General features: G+C 39.2%; 1 protein-coding gene across 1 annotated transcript in view; it reads left to right on the top strand.

The window, feature by feature from the left end:
• RASSF3 (Ras association domain family member 3) overlaps window positions 1-13,004 on the top strand; it is a 43,407-nt gene extending 30,403 nt beyond the window's left edge. Inside the window, exons 2-5 of the mRNA XM_014888576.2 lie at window positions 6,970-7,077; window positions 8,405-8,672; window positions 9,699-9,814; window positions 10,168-13,004. Coding sequence (XP_014744062.1) covers window positions 6,970-7,077; window positions 8,405-8,672; window positions 9,699-9,814; window positions 10,168-10,317 — 642 coding nt within the window. The 3' untranslated portion in view covers window positions 10,318-13,004. The remainder of the gene's footprint in view (window positions 1-6,969; window positions 7,078-8,404; window positions 8,673-9,698; window positions 9,815-10,167) is intronic.
• Window positions 13,005-17,860: the final 4,856 nt, after the last annotated feature.

Genomic DNA, 17,860 nt, shown 5'->3' with positions numbered 1-17,860 from the left:
AGACTAAGGAATTCAAGGCTCCTCACTTTGGAGAAGGAAAAAAGAAGGTATGTATGATTGTGGTTTACAGAATCACAAAGGTGATAGATAAGCTGAATGTGAAACTTGGGCTTACCAGATCCTGCCATATTTGGATTGAAGGGCACTCAATGTTTTTAACAGAAGTGATTTTCTATCTTAATAGAAGACCAGCTTAAAGCAGATGGCAGTACCTCTTCACACTGCAGTCATGAATTTGTGGAGCTTGCTACCATAGGAGGTGTAGAGACAAGTAGTGTTGGCAGGTTCAAAAAGGGTTTATATGCATGCATAGGCACCAGACCCATAAATGGACACTGAACAGACTTGGAAGGGAGGTGTCCTCTGAATTCCTGCTTCCACACTTGTGGATGCCAGCAGAGAGGCTGCAGAACGGGCTCACGTGCTTGCTCAAAATAGCCTTTGTTTTTGCTGCTGTCGAAGGCGGAATATCAGGCTAGATGCCCTGTACACCTGACCTGGGAAGGTGCCACTTCTCTTGCTCTGTCAGGAGGACATGTGGGCTGTTCTTGAGCTCTCTGACTGTCAGGATAATTGTTCAAGACTCAGGTCAGCCAAACCTGCTTAGAAAAACAAAATCTTTTCCTAAAAAAGAGTCTGCTTCCTTGCCCTGTGTGCCACTGTGAGGATTGGATCTCCTTGACTGCAGAAAGCACAAGGTTACAGGAAGATACAGAGATTATTCTGCCCACATCCATTCTGTCAGAAAAATTCCTCTTTCCCTGATCCAGAGAACAACCTCACCTTGTTCAGGAGGATGCAAACATTTCAAGATTCAGCTGTGTGATAAGGTAAATTCCTGGCCACCCTGCCCCTAATTGTGTCTTCTTCACACCTTTTTGGCTACTGGTGCCTCTGACTGACTGTGACCAGTGTCTCTGCTTGGTGAGTCTCAGTGTTTCAGATGAAGGTCAAGAGCACATATCTGGAGTTCAGGCTTGCTCCAGGATAGAAGAAGTTGTTACTGTCACTGGGAAGGCTGCTCTGCTCCCAGAAGACTTAGGATGAGGGAGAATTAATTGCAAGGTTTCAGTTTCTTTCTTTCCTGTAGGAGTGCTGGCAGACGGTAGGAAAGAGTGTTCTTGCTGGTAGAAGTAACTGAGATCAGAATTCCCTTTATTTTGTTTCCTGTATGTTCTGTTGGGCTTTTTTTCTTGTATGATAGAACTGTTAGTTAAATCCTTTCTTTAATGCAAATGTGATGTAAGTAGGATGCACTAGCTGTAATTTTTATTACTTTTTTTTTTTAAACATAGATTAGGCTGTATTTCTCATTTTCAAACCCTCAGTGTTTTATTTTTTTATTTCAAAAATTATTTCTGGCCACAATTTACAGCAAGATCCTGACATCTTTGTTCATCTGACTGAATCGTGGTCACTGTATGTGTGGGATTAATGAGAAACATGAGAACTGAGATAGGGACTTACGTGTCTTATAAGATTGCTTGAATTCCCACAGGTCTTTGGTTCTTCAGATTTCTCATAAAAATGCTTTATATGTTCCTGGGATAGGTTTAACCTTTTGTCCGTTTTATTTTCCTCTGTCTTTCAGGCTGAAATATTAAGAGGACCTTGGTTCCTCATTTCTCAGGAGATGCTAATTTCTTGAAGTTTTGTGAAAATAGCAGGTTGGATAGAAGAGAGAGATCTTCTTGTATGTCTCCGTAAACAGAGGGCTGCAGTAACAGTTTGGGGCAGCCAGGCGTTTTACTTAAGGCAAAGATCCTGATGATGCAGGCTTCATGGTTTTGGAGTTTTTTTGTGAAACTTTTTCTCAGCCTCATCCCATAGCAGCCTGTAGCTGTTGAGTTTATTAGCGCTTTCTTACTTGCATGCAGGACTAGGGTTTGGCAGCAGCCATGAGACTTTTACTTCCATAAAGCCCCTGATGTGATGTGATTCTTCCCTTTTGGGACCACAACTTGATTTGAAGTTCACTTTAATTGTAATTTGTGCCGTTTTAGTTGTGTTTCTTGAGGATTCATGCTAATCTCAGCTTTGCACTCAGCATAAATGTTATAAAGAGAGTGCTGCTTCTCTAAACATATGTGCTACAATAAATGAGATGAGCATGGGGGGTGCAGGCGATAAAGAAACATTTTCTGCTCTTTTTCTTGTGAGGAAGCTCAACTGTGAAGAAGCATTGCATCATGAGCTCTAATGAAAGGCCAGCTATTCCTCTTGGGAAAATGAAAGCACTTGCCTCATTTCCCTCTTACTGGCATCTGTTGCTTTGGAATTTTGTTTGAGAAAGAAATGCTGCTTTGGTTGACCTGAGAAGTGGCTTTAATACAAATGGCTGCCAATGGTGTGCACTCTAAGTGTTGTGAAGGACAGAACGATTTTCTTAAAAAATTAATAGCTCAGACTAGAAAATTAGTGGTTTAGACCCATACATATCATCTGTGTGAGTTCTGATATATTCAGCTGTCTCCTTGAGACTGGTTTTTATCTTTCCTATTTATGCTGGTCTGAAGAAGTAGCAGATCACATTAGCATCAGGAATGGAAGGAGACCTGAAACTGTGATGAGTTTAACTGGGCTGGGAGGAGAAAGGGATGCTGATGTGGCAGGCATTATTAAGAATATGGCTAAGTGATGGAAGAAAACCTAGCTCAGGTTTTATTCTATATATTTTATTTAATTTTTACAAAAAATAGCATGGAAATATTTGTGCATTGTATTATAGAGAAAGTTCATTTTTTGAACACTAGCACCCAGAAGTGATATTGTTAAGCCTGGCAACATCTAGATCTTAGCTGATGGAAGAAGTGTGAACTGCTCTGCTGGTTGTGCTCATACTTCACTCTGCTGCTGTGACATATGCAAGGATCTGTGGTTAGGAAACTCATCACCAGGCCTGACTTTTGAAGAAAGGCTATTTCCCAATTCCCCACATACAATCTTTGTGAGTTGTGTGCTGGGTGTCTTGTAGGGAGTCCAAGATAAATCAGCTGTATCTGAATCATCCTGGAGAAGAATCGTGCTCCCCTTGTGTCTCAGGAGTGCCCTGGCTTTGAGAAGCTGTGCCCAGTCTCACCTCTGAAATGCTCTTGCTCCTTTGTTTGAAACAGCTGACTTCGAAGCAATTGCTTTTCCTGAGCAGGTGTGGCTTCAACCACTTGGTGGCCATTTCAAGAGCAAGATGTCAGAAGCACATTGTAAAGCATGTAGAGATGAATTAAGTACTGCTGTTGCATTGGATGACTCAAAGTATTCACAGGTAATAAATATACCTACTGAAATAACGAAGTGGAATTTGATCTGCTAGACAGAAGCAGAATAAGCAAGGGACAGCTTTTGTTTTAGTGGGTCCTGTTATGAAGGACCTGCTATTTCCTGTGGGAAATGAGTTTGTCAAATCTTCCTCAACCCACATGAGTATGCTGGTCAAAGAAGACTTACTTATTTTAACTTCTAATGTGGCTAGCAAAGCTGTATGGCAAAATGTAGGTGCCAATGTATACTGAGAGCAATTCAGCCCCAGGAAAGTTGGGGGGAAAAAACAGGTGCCTCAAATCTGTGCGTTCTGCTTAATGACACTTAGTGAGAGCAGCTGACCCAGTGAATCATGGTGGGCTGAGGCTTTCTTGTTCATAATAAACCCAGTGAGTTGTTCCTTTGTTGGTTTTCTGTTGGCAGCAGTCATATGGGATTTACTGTGTCTGCACTTTGTGTAATAGCAATGTGATTTTCTGTAAGCCCTGGTGTGTAGCTAGTGAGGAGATTTTGTTTGCTTGGTTGAAGTTGTACCCTGATGAATGAGTTCTGAGCTTTTTGTTTGGGTGCAGGATGGTATAACCAGATTAATTCATTAAGACCTTGGTCTTAGGTTTCCAGTGGCATCGAGTTATTTCCTCTCCTGGGACACATCTTCACTTTACACTGCCTGTGGTCTTGATGGTGGCAGAAGAAGGAGTAGGGTGAAAATAATGACTGAAGTAAAAGCATTTCTACAGATTATGAATAGTATTTTTATTGAATGATTTTGGGTCCATTTGTTTGTTTTAATCCCAGTAGTCCTCTTTGTATTCAGTTCGGAGATTTGCTATGAACTACATGCTATTGAAATTAATTGAGGCACAGGCTTTGGTTGTTTAGGAAATGATTTAGAGGCACTTTTGTTGGCAGAACACTCGCTACAGAAGGAGGTAATCCCCGCTTCTGTGTAAACACACTGATGTGTTTTTTGTGGGCTTAATTAAGCTTTGCCAGAATTGTCCAGCCTCTAGTGCAAGAAGGCAGAAATTCCTGTGGTATGTTCAAGTATGGAATCATGTCTAACTCATTTGAGGGAATGACAGCTGCCCCAGTGATGCCTTGTGGCCCACAGCTGTGTAGTGGGGCTGCACCTGGGAAGGCTAACTCCAGGAGCACCACCAGGGCAAGTCTAAGGGAAATCAGCTGGCTTGGGTGCTGGGCTTCGATGTGTGCTTGGATTTTGCTTGTTATGCCTGCTTCCATGGCAATCCCCAGGGTTAGAGTGATCTCATGGAATGGTGTCTTTTCTAACCAGATCAAGTTTCTGTCATTTTGGGAGAACAGAAATGTGTATGAAAACTCTTCTATGTGAAAATAGGAGAAAGTTTCTTGCTGTCTGTTCATACATACTAATTCACCAAGGTTTTTTCCCTTGGTTTTTTTTTTTGATTCTTAATAATGCATGCAGATAAATTGCTAGCTGTCAGCCTTGTGAACTTTACCCTGTGCCACTGCCGTTAAAGGCAATAGGTTCTTTTTGTCATCTACAGTTATTAAAAGTTGTTTTTGTGGAATTAAACCTTGAGGTGCACAGAGGTTAATGCAGAGTGGTTGTTTGCTTGTTTATTGTTTTTTCTTAAAGAAAGGTTGATGTTTCAACATAGAAAAGATGAGGGTTTTTTCCTCTTTCCTAGTTACTGTTTTTGCTTATTAATAGTGGATGTTGTGGGTGACTTCAGTAATCATGGTGACAGATAGCTCCAACAGGGTAGGTACCTGCTTGAACAATCAGAAATTAATTAATAATAAATATTAAAGCTGAGGTGTCCAGTATTGGAATTTCAGTATCAATATTATCAGTAGATTGGAGAGGTATGAATTCCACAATATTCTTATCTTTGAGGTGAGTCTCGGCTGCTATCCGTGTGAAGGAGCTTGTCTGCACTTACACTCACAGGGAATGTTGCACGTTAAAGCTTGGGTTCTTGAAATGTGTCCTATAGATGTCAGATGGAGGCCTGCAGACTGTTTCTGTCCCTTTAGTATCCACTTTTTTCATTTGTGCCTGTTTTGTTTGCCCCCAGATAGAACACTATAAAGCTGATGGAGCCTTTGGGGAGATGAAGTGGTCAGTTTAAATGAAACTGTGTCTTTATTATTTGGGGTAGTATGGGGGAGAGGGAAGATGAAAAATAAAAGGGCAAGAAGGCTTCATTTCTCTACAGAGAATAGAGACTTGAATTCTGAAAATGTTCAGTAATTTGATATTTGTAATATAGTAGGTAAGGTCTGGAAACTGCAAAATGCTACCGAATCTTAGAATTGTGCTTAAGGAACTAATGGTAGAGTTGTCTTTCACTGGGGTTCCTTTTTTGCCTCAGTTTCCTATTCTTGAAATAAACTTATGTTCTCAATATTATGCAGGAAATCGGTATCTGAGCCCAGATCAAAATTCAAGATTTCTGACTTCAAGTTCTCCATTTAGACCACACCTTTCTTTTTATAGCTATGGGAAAAACAGTCTGCTCCAGGATGTCATTTAATGAAATGCCATATAGGAAAAGGAAAACTAAGCCTAAAAGAGCTAAAAATATTTGATTTTAAATTAGGAGATAGAAAAAGTTCAGCAGATTGCTTCTGGCAAGTGGAACCTTACAATGCCACAGCAGATGTGCTCATCTTTGGGGTCGTGTCTGGCAAACTGAAGTGCCTGCAAAGATATGTGCTGAGTTGTGCTGAGTGGTGTCCAATAGAGTGGGATACAGGACAGGCCACTGAAGTTAGGGAAGTCCTTTCTCAGGATACACTACACTGGAATCTGTTTGTGAGGACAGATGGAACTGTGACTTGGTTTGTCTGTGAGTGTGTTCAGGTGTTCTCTGAAAGCATCAAGGTTCTTCAAAGCTTCTCCCTTTTCTAATTGAAGCCTTAAATCATCAAAGCTGAGAGCTGAAACTTTCATACTATATATGGCACTTGTGCTAGTGGTAGAAACTGGAGTGTATTTATAACACTGGTTTGCTGCGGGAATACAGATTTGGAACAAATGTTTGTTTGGAAAAAATCCAATTCTAGGGTCTTCTTTTACTACCGCACGTGAAATCCATAGCAACCTTGTAAAAGCAACAGTTGAAAAATCTTAATAGGGGCTTCCCCATGGAAAAAACATAGAATTAGTGTAACATTATGTATCGACAGTTATTTCTGATGGCTTATGTAGTAGGCAGTGACCCTGTATGTAACATCCTGTCAGTCACTTTGGAATGCAGGGATGTTGTCATGTTGTTGGCACATGCTGGGATAGTTGGAGTTACTTCTTAGGATGTGTTGCTATTTTCAGATGTACTCCTCATTTGTTCAGAAACACCTATTTGTGCCCCAAGTAATATTTACTGAAACTTTTAAGTGTTCTTAACAGGATGGCATGGCATTGACATGAGGAAATCAAGCCATAAAATGAGCTGAGGTGTTTTGCATACTGCTGCAAAATATTTGAAGGAAAACAGTTGGCAACAAAAGGGGACAGGTGTCTTTGGGTGTGTTGATTAAACCATCTCCCTTCAGTCCAAGTGTTCTGTTTGATTTGCTTAATCCTTTCTGTTGCTGCACAGCTAGTTACTGTTATGTTGAGCCTCTGTGGAATAATTATCATTTGGACTAAGAATGTTTGTATCTAGAATCATAAAGTAATTTATTTTCTGTTTTAAAACTGCTGTCTTGTTTTTGAAGGATGTTCAGAAGGAGAGAGAACCTCATGTTTATCTCAGTAAAGAAGAAGTTAAAGAGAAGATACAAAGCTATAATTCATCTGTCACTGATAAATTAAAGATGACCTTGGTAAGTTTTGCACAGAATTCATGTAATTTTTAATGTGAGCAGTTGAGTTATAACTTTGTAGTGTGTTGTGTATCATTTCGTTCTCAGCATCTTACATATGAAACTGTCTCTGTTTTAATGATTTTCTAAGAGACTTTTCCTTAGATTGGCACATTAAATCTCATGTCTGAAATGCTTTTTATCCCTGTAACATAGATCAAAGCAGTGTTGTAGAAACAAACTGATGTAATTTGAAATGTGTTTAAGCTAAACTGCCAGCTTACACTAAGGTGTAAATTTGTCAGAGTTTTCTGATAAATTCTGAAAACGCTCAGATAGTAAAAATGAAGGTATGTTTTTCTTGTTTCTGCAGATAAATTTTTGTCAGATCTCTTTGATAAGAATGCTCAAGCAGTGATAATAGTTAAAACATGCAGTATTTATTATAGGAGACTTAACTTTCAGAGTAGCCATATAGGCTTTCAACCTATAGGCTGAATAGGCTATATGAAGAGGCTTTCTTCCCCCAGAAATATAGACAATACAAACTGAAATACAAAAGAGTTCTCATTTCCAAGGATTGTGAACCAGGTCTAATATTCAGTTCAGTCTACTCAAGACCATACTAACAAAATTAACATCTATCTGCTTAGCAAGCTGTTACTCAGTTGTTATGCTGTCCAGATTTTCTAATACATGACACACTCATGTGGATGTATGTGGAAATTTTGAAATTCCATTATATCCTAAACCATGTATGACTATGTACTAAAAAAATCTTTGAGTTTGCATGTTGATCAGGTCTTATTATGCCTAAAGCCAGATAGAAAACTAGTTCAGTAAGGTTTGATCAGCTTTGCTATTTTGTCTTTCAGAAGCAACTGAAATAAACAATTTCAGATGTTAATTGGATTGGCATTTATTCTGGGGTTTTGCCTGGGCTTTTTTGATTATTTTTTCTTCTGATTGATTTGTTGGGGTTTTCTTTACATGTGATTTGACCATCTAAATGCCTTAGACTAAGTTGACAAAGAGAGCTAAAATTTGGGAGGTAATTTCTGTATTTCTGCATTAGATCTGTTGCTAAAGATGAATGTTAGTGATTTTCACTTCACAGTTCTCTCCTGAAGTGAAAACTTATCTCTGGTATGTTTGATGAGGTCATAATCAAATTATTACCAAATTATTACTGAATTACCAAAACCATACCTTTCCTGTGAGAAGTCATGTATTGCAGTGGTATTTAAATAGTGTTCACTGTGAGCATTTCCATGTGCCTGCTCTACTGCTGTGTCACAGCTGGTCATTGCTGATAATTTTAACAGTTCAGGCCATTCCTTCATTGCAGAATGCCAATGGGATTTACACTGGCTTCATCAAAGTCCAGATGGAACTATGCAGACCCATCACTGTGCAGTCCTCCCAGAGCCAGGGGAGGTATGCTCCCAGCAATCAGGAAGCTGCTTTTTACTTGCCTGATGGCTACATGAACACCCTTCACATCAGTAGCACCAACACTGTTCGGGAAGTTATCGAGGCCTTGCTCAAGAAGTTCTTTGTGGCTGACAACCCTGCGAAGTTTGCACTTTATAAACGCTGTCACAAGGAAGATCAAGGTATAAGCTGAGCTTGTGGCATTTTGCTAGTGGAAGGGCTTGGAGAGGGAGTTGTTTTATAGTAATACTTGAAATAAGCCAGGTAGAAGAACTCAGATAAATGAGGGTGGCAGTCTTCCTACCTTGTCTTTTTTTCCCCATGTAAAGTAGCATGGTAAGACAGTAAAAGACTCTGGGTGTATTTCAAGGTAATTCATCCAGACAAAATCACCTGCTAAAACATTACACAGATCTCCTATGCTTTGCAGTCCATTTTATGTAATTTTTTGCTCTTATCGGGCCCGAAATTTCAGCTGGCCTGATACACTGCAGAGTTGTGAAATTAAGTTACAGGACAAGTTTTTAAAAAGATAAGCCATGGTGTCTGGGATGCATGAGGTACTGGCACTGTCAGACCACTCTCAAGGTGACACGGGCGCATGTGTTGGTGCATGTGGCTGTCCCTGGGTACTGGCTGCTGTTAGGGGTTTCTAAGTTGTGATGGAAATACTAGAAGATGGAAAAGGGTTTTTTGTAAGGAAAGGTGCATTTTGCCAATATTGTGGTTTTACGCTTAAAATCCACCTTCCTTCCATGGACATTGAGTTTCAGTAGTTCAGATGTTTCTGGCTGTCAGACAGGCAGAGTTGTCTTTTAGACTGTGTATAAAATTTTAAGTAGAGAAGATATCAGAACAGTGATATACAGCTCTGATATCATAAATGCTTAGAGCAACAGATCTGTGTGTTGTATTTTTTCTTGTGGGTTATTCCCCCCCCCCAGCCCTGCATGTACTGTGTTGGCTGGAGGCCATTTCATTCCTTGTGCCAGTGGAGTGTTGGACTGTCACCATCAGTCACCTGCTTGGCTCCTCTCTAAAACTCACTGCTCAAAACCGGTATTTAGACTGATAGATAAACAGTGTGTAAATTTTGGCTACACATGCATCTTTCTGAAATTTTTTAGCATTAGCTAACATTCATCATTCCAAGTGTTTAAAACATTGCTGGTAAAGATTATAATTACTGTGGTTTCCTTCTCCTGCAGTTTATACATGCAAGCTGTCAGACAGAGAACATCCCCTCTACCTGCGCTTGGTGGCAGGCCCCAAAACAGAAATGCTCAGTTTTGTTCTACGTGAGCATGAAACTGGAGAAGTCATGGTATGTCACACCCTCCTAGGTCAATGCTTGTGTAACTTCATGGATGAGTGGGCTTCTGTTTGAGCTGTGCTGACCAGACAGTTCACTTTTTGGAAGCAGACTTGTTTCCTATTAATTTCCTTTGTGCCTTTTGTAAACATTTCATTTGTGGTTAAATTGACCTGTTCTTACTTGCAGAAGAAAAAAACTATTTAAAAGAGTAAAATATTTGCAGATGCCCTAAGATTTGCAAGGAAGTTTCAGTTGGAAATTGTCTACAGTGTATGAAGTTTTGTTTGGAAATGCTGTATATATAAAAGATTCATGAATTTTCCGTTCATCTCATCCGTTCGTTGCTCTCTTTGTCTTTCCAGTGGGAAGCTTTTAGCATTCCTGAACTCCAGAACTTCTTGCGCATACTGGACAAAGAGGAAAATGACCAACTGCAGATCTTGAAGAACCGCTATGCAGCTTACAGAGGCAAACTTGAAGAAGCCCTTCGTGGGGTATTGAAACCTGGTTAAAAAGGGGCCAAAGGACACTCAGGAAAACGTGCACTACCAAATGTCAATAGAGCATGCCAAACTCTACATAAAAAGAGCAGCAGAGAGTAGTTTTCTTTATTCAGAAGACTGTTTTGTGATGCCAGGGTTGACTTAGTTCCATAAGCCAGATCTTACGCATCTTAGCATCTTGCACCCACAAGTAAGGGATTCGGCATGTTTGTACATCAGTTTGCAACCCTCTGTGTGTCTAGAGAGTTTCCCAAGTTATCTTGGTGCAAGCTTTGAAACTGTAAGCAATTTCCTAGGATGCTATGAAATAATACCTTTTTTTCTCTCTTCTTTGCTGAATGGTATCTTTACAAGTAAGGATGTGCAAATTGATGGGTTAAAAAAAATATTACTAAAGCCATTTGAATGAGAACTAGTTGGAGCACTATCTTAGAGATGAAATTGATTTGCACTACCTTTCTGTTTTCGAATAGTTACTGTATAATTTGTGAGGGAACTGTTATAGGTGGAAAGCTTATGAGATCTTGTGGTTTGTACTGTGAAATTTGTGGACAGCTTTTAAGTGGTCTTTGTGAAGAAGGTAAAGAGAAAGTTGAAAAGAAGGTAAGAGCTGGGGGAGAAGAACTCTAATAGCTGGCGGAGGAGGTTTTAGATGAAAATAGTATTTACACAAAGGAAAGTTGAAATACTAATTCTGCAAGGTTAAAGGTTTCGTATGTTATAATATTGTGAATAAGTTTTATGGTTTTTAACTGCATACATCCACACTGGAAAAGAAATAAAGATAATAGAAATAGTGGGAAGGAACGAGAAGCAAAAGCTAAGTAAGAATGGAAATTAAGCTGGACATACAGGTCCCTTTTGGAGAAACTGATTCCACAAAGGCATAGTCAGGGTTTGAAAAGTGTGTCAAACCTAAAAAGCTGCTTACTTGAATCCTGAAAAATGGTCCACGTCTCAGATAACTCTGTGAGAAATACATGTCTAGCAAGGATGCAGACATAAGCTACAACTACAGATGCATTTGGTCTTTATTGTAAGTCAGGTCTTTCCTCTGGCTCTGTGATCCATTTTTAGGCTGGATAATCTTGAATTACCATATCAGAAATAGCTTCCTCTGCTTCTTTCTTTGTTAAAGGCTCAGTCTGGCAAAGAAGGTAGAATTTCTTATTCACATTTCCAGCCCAGCAGAACGTTAGCATTTGCTGTGTGTTGGTGACTGAGCTTAGTAACTCTTGCTTTTAATAATTCAAAAGGTTTTTTCCTTATGGTTTTTAAACTCTTAATTGAAAAAATGATTACCAAATTCTGCAGACTGCTGATTTACTTGATTTAAAAGTAGGAAAAATGTAGCAAGAAGATTTTTTACTTCAGTGTAAATATAGTTGTTGTTCTTTCAGAGTTATTTATCTTAAAAAAAAACCATGTTCAAAAGAAACCAAAGAAGTGGGTGTGCAATAGAAGCATGGAAGCATGAGGCAGGTTTGAGTGACTGATACTGCAGTCATTATCAAGCCCAGTTATATACTGGGGGGTGGGGGAGTGGAGGAGTGCTAAGGATTGAAGAGCAGCAGAAGTTGTGGTGGGGTTTTTTCTTAATGTGTTCATTTTAAATTCACAAGGAATTTTATAAAACTTTAGTGACATCTAATGGATACTGTGTTAAACTCCAAGATGCTTCTGTTCTTCCCCTTAGTTTTATGTAATTGTGCCTTTGTTTCCTTTCCTTAGTAAGATTCTTTTTAAAACTCTTCCCAAGTTTTTTAGGTAAAAAAAATTTGCAAGTTTATGAGACAATCATAATGTTTTCAAGAGTAGGACTAACTATAAAATATATCTAAGGCATATCTTGTTTGTTTTTTAAATTTCACATGTAACATTATAGTGCATGTGTGAGTTAGTAACATTATCCTCAAGTGAGTCACTTTATAATGGTTCAGGGAATGGTTTTGTGGTTTGTTACAATTTGCTTTTCTAGGAAGGCAGCAGCATGTTGGTAGCTATTCTGTTAACATCTTAATTTATGTTTTTGCCCATAGCTATGTAATCATTGCATAATTGCTGTCAATTTTGAACCATTTGTTCCTCAGATTTAAACACTGTTTGAGTTTTAAAGTTGAGTATAAAAATATGTGAATTTTGGTTTTACTTGAACTAAACTATCAGTTTTTTTAAGTAGGCACATCTGCATTTACTTTAGTCAAAAACCTCAATCAGTGTTGTATGCACTATGAGTCTTGATTTGGGGTGAAGGGGAAGGGGGTGGGGGACCAAAAAAACCTTTTATTTTAATTTTGTCTTAGTCCACAGTTAATTACTGTAAGATGTCGTGTGTGGAGTTAATTTCTTTTTTTGTTCTACACACTGGCAGCTACAGAAGCTTTAATTTAAATGAAATGGTCGTGCCTGGTCAGTTTTACCTTTTTTGAATTTTAGCATCAAATTGAACTGTCAAAGCTTGTGTTGCAAAACTGTTTTCTTGTCATTTTGTGATGGTACCAGAATGACTAAATGATGAGGGAGGGGGAATGCAGGGAAACATTAAAATGTATGTCTTTAAATACAAACATTTAAACTATTTATAATTTTAATAAGTTTAGTTTTATTTTTGTAGGGAAATTTTTATTCCCCTTAAAGTTATTACTGAAATGGCAAAAAAAGTGATGGCTCCATTATTAAAGTTGAAGCTGACAATACTTGGTTACGTGACATGTGTTTGGTTTTTCCTTTACCTGATGATGTGTTGTGATCATTTTGAGGCCAAATGGATTTCCATGTAAAGCAGCAATGAGTCCTCTAGGCAGGTACAGCTGGGCTTTAGCATAAATTAAGGTTTGCCTATGAGAGAGGGAGGGAGGGGCTGTGGGGCTCAGGGAGATGACCCCTCCAGCGCAGTGGTGCTGGGTGGGACAACCCACAGGCAAATGGTTTCCTTTTGGTTAAAAAACACCTTGCAGAAAGAAGGCCAATACACCAAGGCTGGAGGTGATATCCTGGCCCTCCCTCTCTGGGAAATTCTTTTCACTCCTTTTTATCGTTAATGTGTTCAGTGATTTTCTTTGGTAACATGCATGTTTAATTTTCCAGTTACTTATTCTGTGTTTCATACAAGGGGTTTATTCCTCCCTGATTGAATTGGTAGAAGGGAGCTGCTGTTGGCTTTGGTCATTGTGGCACTTCCCTGGGCACCGTGGCCCCACAGCAGAGGAAATGGCAGTGGTTCAGCCAGTGCCTTGAAGGCTGGTTTATGTGAGACCTCACAGTTTGGTGTGTGCAATAACCCCATTATGACTGTGTGTGCACTTGGCAAGGCCTGCAAATTGCAAATACTTCAGCACTTAGCCAGGATGGGATGGATAAAAGCCTTAAAGATACTGGAGTCAGCAAAGCTGCTGGCCACACAAGTCACTGGGCTCTGCCTGTGGCAGTTAAGTACTACCAGAAATACAACTCAGCAAAAGAAATCTCATGTGTTTTGGCTGGATCAGGAGCAGAGTCATCCATCTGGAGACCAATGAGTTCAGTGTAGCGGCAGAGCAGGACAGCAGCACCGTCTGTGGAAGCAGTTGGGCCACTACTCTCCATGGCAGGGATCGACAGATTGTCATTCTGCTTTGTCTTCCTGCGGGCTGAATTTTTAGTGCTGAAATTTTAGAACATTTGTAAAAAAACCCACCAGACTCCATTCCCTTCCTGCCCTTCTCCTGTATGTGTGTGAGTAGAATAGTTTTCTTTGATACCCGGGTTCCCAGCATAGGGATTCCCAGCTGTAGTCCTTGCAAATTTTGTCAGCATTCACTTTTTACTGTCTCCCATTTATCTAGAACCATTCAGGTACATTTTCCTCCTTCATTTTAGTGTTCAATAGCATGCTTGTGTTTGTTGGGAAAAAACTGCTTTCAAAACTCTTCCTGCACTTTTCATCTTGCAGGAGCATATATATTACACTATTTAAGTTCATATGCAGGAGAAATAGTTTCTCTAATAAAACTGCAAAATAGAAACACTTTTTAAAATAAATTAATTTTGATCAAAACAATGCTGACTAGTGCAGTATTCATACATTCCCAGAGGGAGATTTGTTAGTATACTTCAGACTAATGATAAGGAATAAAACTGTCTAGGATTATGAAAATTTTGTGTTTGTATTATTTTGAGAAAATAAAAACTTATAGAAATCTGTATACTTTTGGGCTGAAAGCTACACAGAATCCTTAATTTAGTCTGAGGTACCAGTGTTAACATATTGTTAAAAAAAAACCCTAAAACTTTGGTACTAGTATCTGGAATAAAGTCCTATTACTTCAACTAACTTTCTAGTCCAATGTTGTCTTGTTTCTTACATCTACTTTGTAATTAATCTGGTGCTGTTCATCTCGTGCCTTAGTTGGATCAAGTGAATAAAAAGCTGCAGATGATCCTTACAGGACAACTGAAATTTTCAGAGTCTCTTGATGATGAAGGCAAGTGGATGACTTCCAAATGGGTAAAGCTACGCATCAGCTACATCTGCTCTCGGTCAAGAAGCAGGGACTGTGGTGGAAATTCAAGCCAGATAAGAGGGGAGACACTATGATCTACTGTTTAGAACACAGGTTTAGTGCTGTGAACTGAGTACTTACCTATTCTGGAGGAACTATTTTCCTCTTAATGTGTGAGTGGGTGAAAGAGATTACTGCCTACTGCAGCATGGAGAAGTAGGCAACACCCAGTTCAGAGCAGTTTGAGCCAAGCACTTCAGACACTGAGCCTGGCAACTGGAACTCATTTTGTGATATTTTTCAAGGAAATACTGCAAAGGCCAGGACATGTTTGTCTGAAAAGCACCTTCTTGTGTTACGTGCTAGCCAGGTGAGAGGTAATTCTGGAGTGTTCTTGTTTGCCCTTGTGCAAGCTGAAATTAGAAGTGTTTTCAGTTGTAGCAGTGTAGGCCTGAAAGGGACCCAGCCTCACACCCTGCACTGCGGCAGCCAGTACTAGAAAATGGCTTCTCAAGCTCTTTCCTTTCTACTTTCCTCAAAGGTTTCTAAAAGTTGTCTTTTTATTGCACTTTTTGTTGTCTACCTCTCCCTCCACAACTTTTGGAAAGGGCAGTGTTCACAACCGGAGTTTTGAAGAGTTTTTTTTTTTAAATCCAAGGATTAATCCTGCAATTGCCAAATCTAACTTTTTATGATGCTGTATAAAGTACTAACTTGGTTCTGTCTTTCTTGAGTGCATTTTCTGTATGAATAAGACAGGATATTACAGATAAGGTAGTTCTGTTTTGCCTTCACTTTACCACGAATACCCATGAGAGAAGTAGAGTGCAAAAATCCCTTCACTAACTCTGTAAGCCTAAATATAGCATTGTGGCCTCGCACATTGCATGAGAGAAAATAGCATTACAAGTCTAAGATTTCTCTCTTTAAATAGAGAATCTGGAATGTGATCAGAAATTTCAGCTGTTTTCAGTATCTTGGGAGGAATTAGAATGCCAGTATATTTTATGACAGTGAAGTTCATCAAAGTTGTATTGGAGCATTGGCTCTGAAGCTCTCCCTTCAGATAAACAGGTGCCTTCTCTATGCCAGTAATCATAGTTCTTTTAATCTAGACTTGTCAGCTGATACTTTCAAAATCTGCCCTCTTTGCTCCTAACATTTTTCTATAGACATGAGCTAGCAGATGTTAGATACTTCTGTATTTTTATCTGCTCTATGTAAGTGAAAGATGTATCAGAGGAACCTTTCCAGGAAGTTAACAGACTTTACACTACAAGTGTTTTGTTGAACAGTAGGTCTAGGGTTGGTCATATGCATAGTGCTGCTTCAGAGCCTGGAGCAGCTCAAAGGCAGGAGCACAGTGTTTTCTAAAGATGGGGCTTAATTGCTGCTGGTGTGTTTTCCTTAATACTTTGCAGGGAAGCTTTTGAAGTTACTATACAATTTCAAAATACTTGAAATACTTTTGTGAGGTTTTTGCCTTGTTAATTTGAACACTTCAAAAGCAGAGGAGAAAGACCACTAAGCAGGTATCTGGCAAAAAGCATGGTTAGTCCTGTAGTGTAAGACTTACATGGTTTTGGTATTATTTTAAAACATCACAGCTCAAACAAAACCACAATGAACTTTTTTTTTTTCTTTTTTGCTTAGGATTTTCACGTTGTAGGAGAAGGGTTATGTTCTTGCTTTGGATCAGGCATTGTAATGTTTTCCTTTCATCTACTGCCCCTTTTTAGCTGATAACATGGCAGAAGCCACAGGACAAAGATGGATCATGTGAGCTCTGCTATGCTTTCACTGATTTTTATCAACAGCATGAGAATATCCCCATGAATCTTTAGTCTCATACTTGATGCCTTTGCTGCCAACCCAGAGGAATCTACAAAGTCATTCTTGCCAAGCAAGAGTCATGGAACTTGGCTTTTCACTAGAACTTGTGCAGGAAAAATGAGGAAGCGGGGGATTCAGTTGCATTCTATCAAGTCCCTTTTGTTCCTGCTTTTAGAAAATGGGTGGAATAAGTTCAAACAACTTCAACACCTTGAGAAAGCAGATTGAGATCTGTAAGCACTTACTGGACCACAGCTTTAAACACAGTCTGGTGGGTATTATCAAAATATTGACAGCTGAATCTGACGAGCAGAATCTGGAAAGCAGTATCTTAGCACTGCCCTTTCTTTCTAATCATGGAATGCCTCTGCCCCATCCCTTGAATGAAGTATTAAGGTTGTGTATTTCTTTTTCTAAAACAGGTGATTCCTTTAGCCTTGTAACAGCAGTTTTCTTCACTTAAATGGCTTGTTCTTAGAAATTAATGACAAAGAGATGTGGCAAGCTTCCAATACTCTGATGGTAGTGTCACTTGGGCTGTCAGTGATGGGAAGATCTAGCTAAGTAATAGAGCTGTCCTTTCTTGTGGTGCTACAGTAAACTTTATAGTTTTCGTAAGCTGGAACATCAAAAGAAAGCAATGTTGCAGGCAGTCATTAAAAATTTTGTCTACTTAATGGAATACTGCTACCTCCTTGCTGAAGAAGTTAAACTGATACCACATGGTTAAGCAGAAATATAAATAAAATGCAGAAATATATGTTTTAATAGCTTGTGAAAGCTATTAATAGGTTAGAGGTGTAACAAGTCACAGTCTTCTATAGTTCAGGAAATTTATGTACTATTTTTAAACAGAATCATCTAAGAAATTCAGCTCTGTAACAGGGATTGAGGTGCATAAGTAGCATGTATCTTATTGTTGGTCACAGTTCCCATTTTGGAAAAAGCCTCGTGGGATTTCATTCTTCCTCTTTCCTGGGGCAGAACATATTGGTCCTAATTATGAACAGCAGTTTCTCCACTGTGCTTTCTGTTTTCCATCTATTCAGCTACACCAGGTTCCAAGGAAATGCATGCAAAAGTACAGGTTGCATTTTAATTTGTTCCCTCACCTCAAGGTTTCTTCCTGGTGCAAAGTAGTCAGGTGGGATCCTGCTAGACACTAATAAGATTTCCTGTGGCCATATGAAGTAGCCCTTGTTAGGTAGGAGGGCAGTAAAGCAGAGGCTTTTAAAGGC

Source organism: Sturnus vulgaris, chromosome 5, assembly GCF_052056855.1.
Source record: "Sturnus vulgaris isolate bStuVul1 chromosome 5, bStuVul1.hap1, whole genome shotgun sequence".
Classification (NCBI taxonomy): domain Eukaryota; kingdom Metazoa; phylum Chordata; class Aves; order Passeriformes; family Sturnidae; genus Sturnus; species Sturnus vulgaris.
The sequence above is the reverse complement of the archived record's forward strand: the minus strand, read 5'-3'. Positions and strand labels throughout refer to the sequence as shown.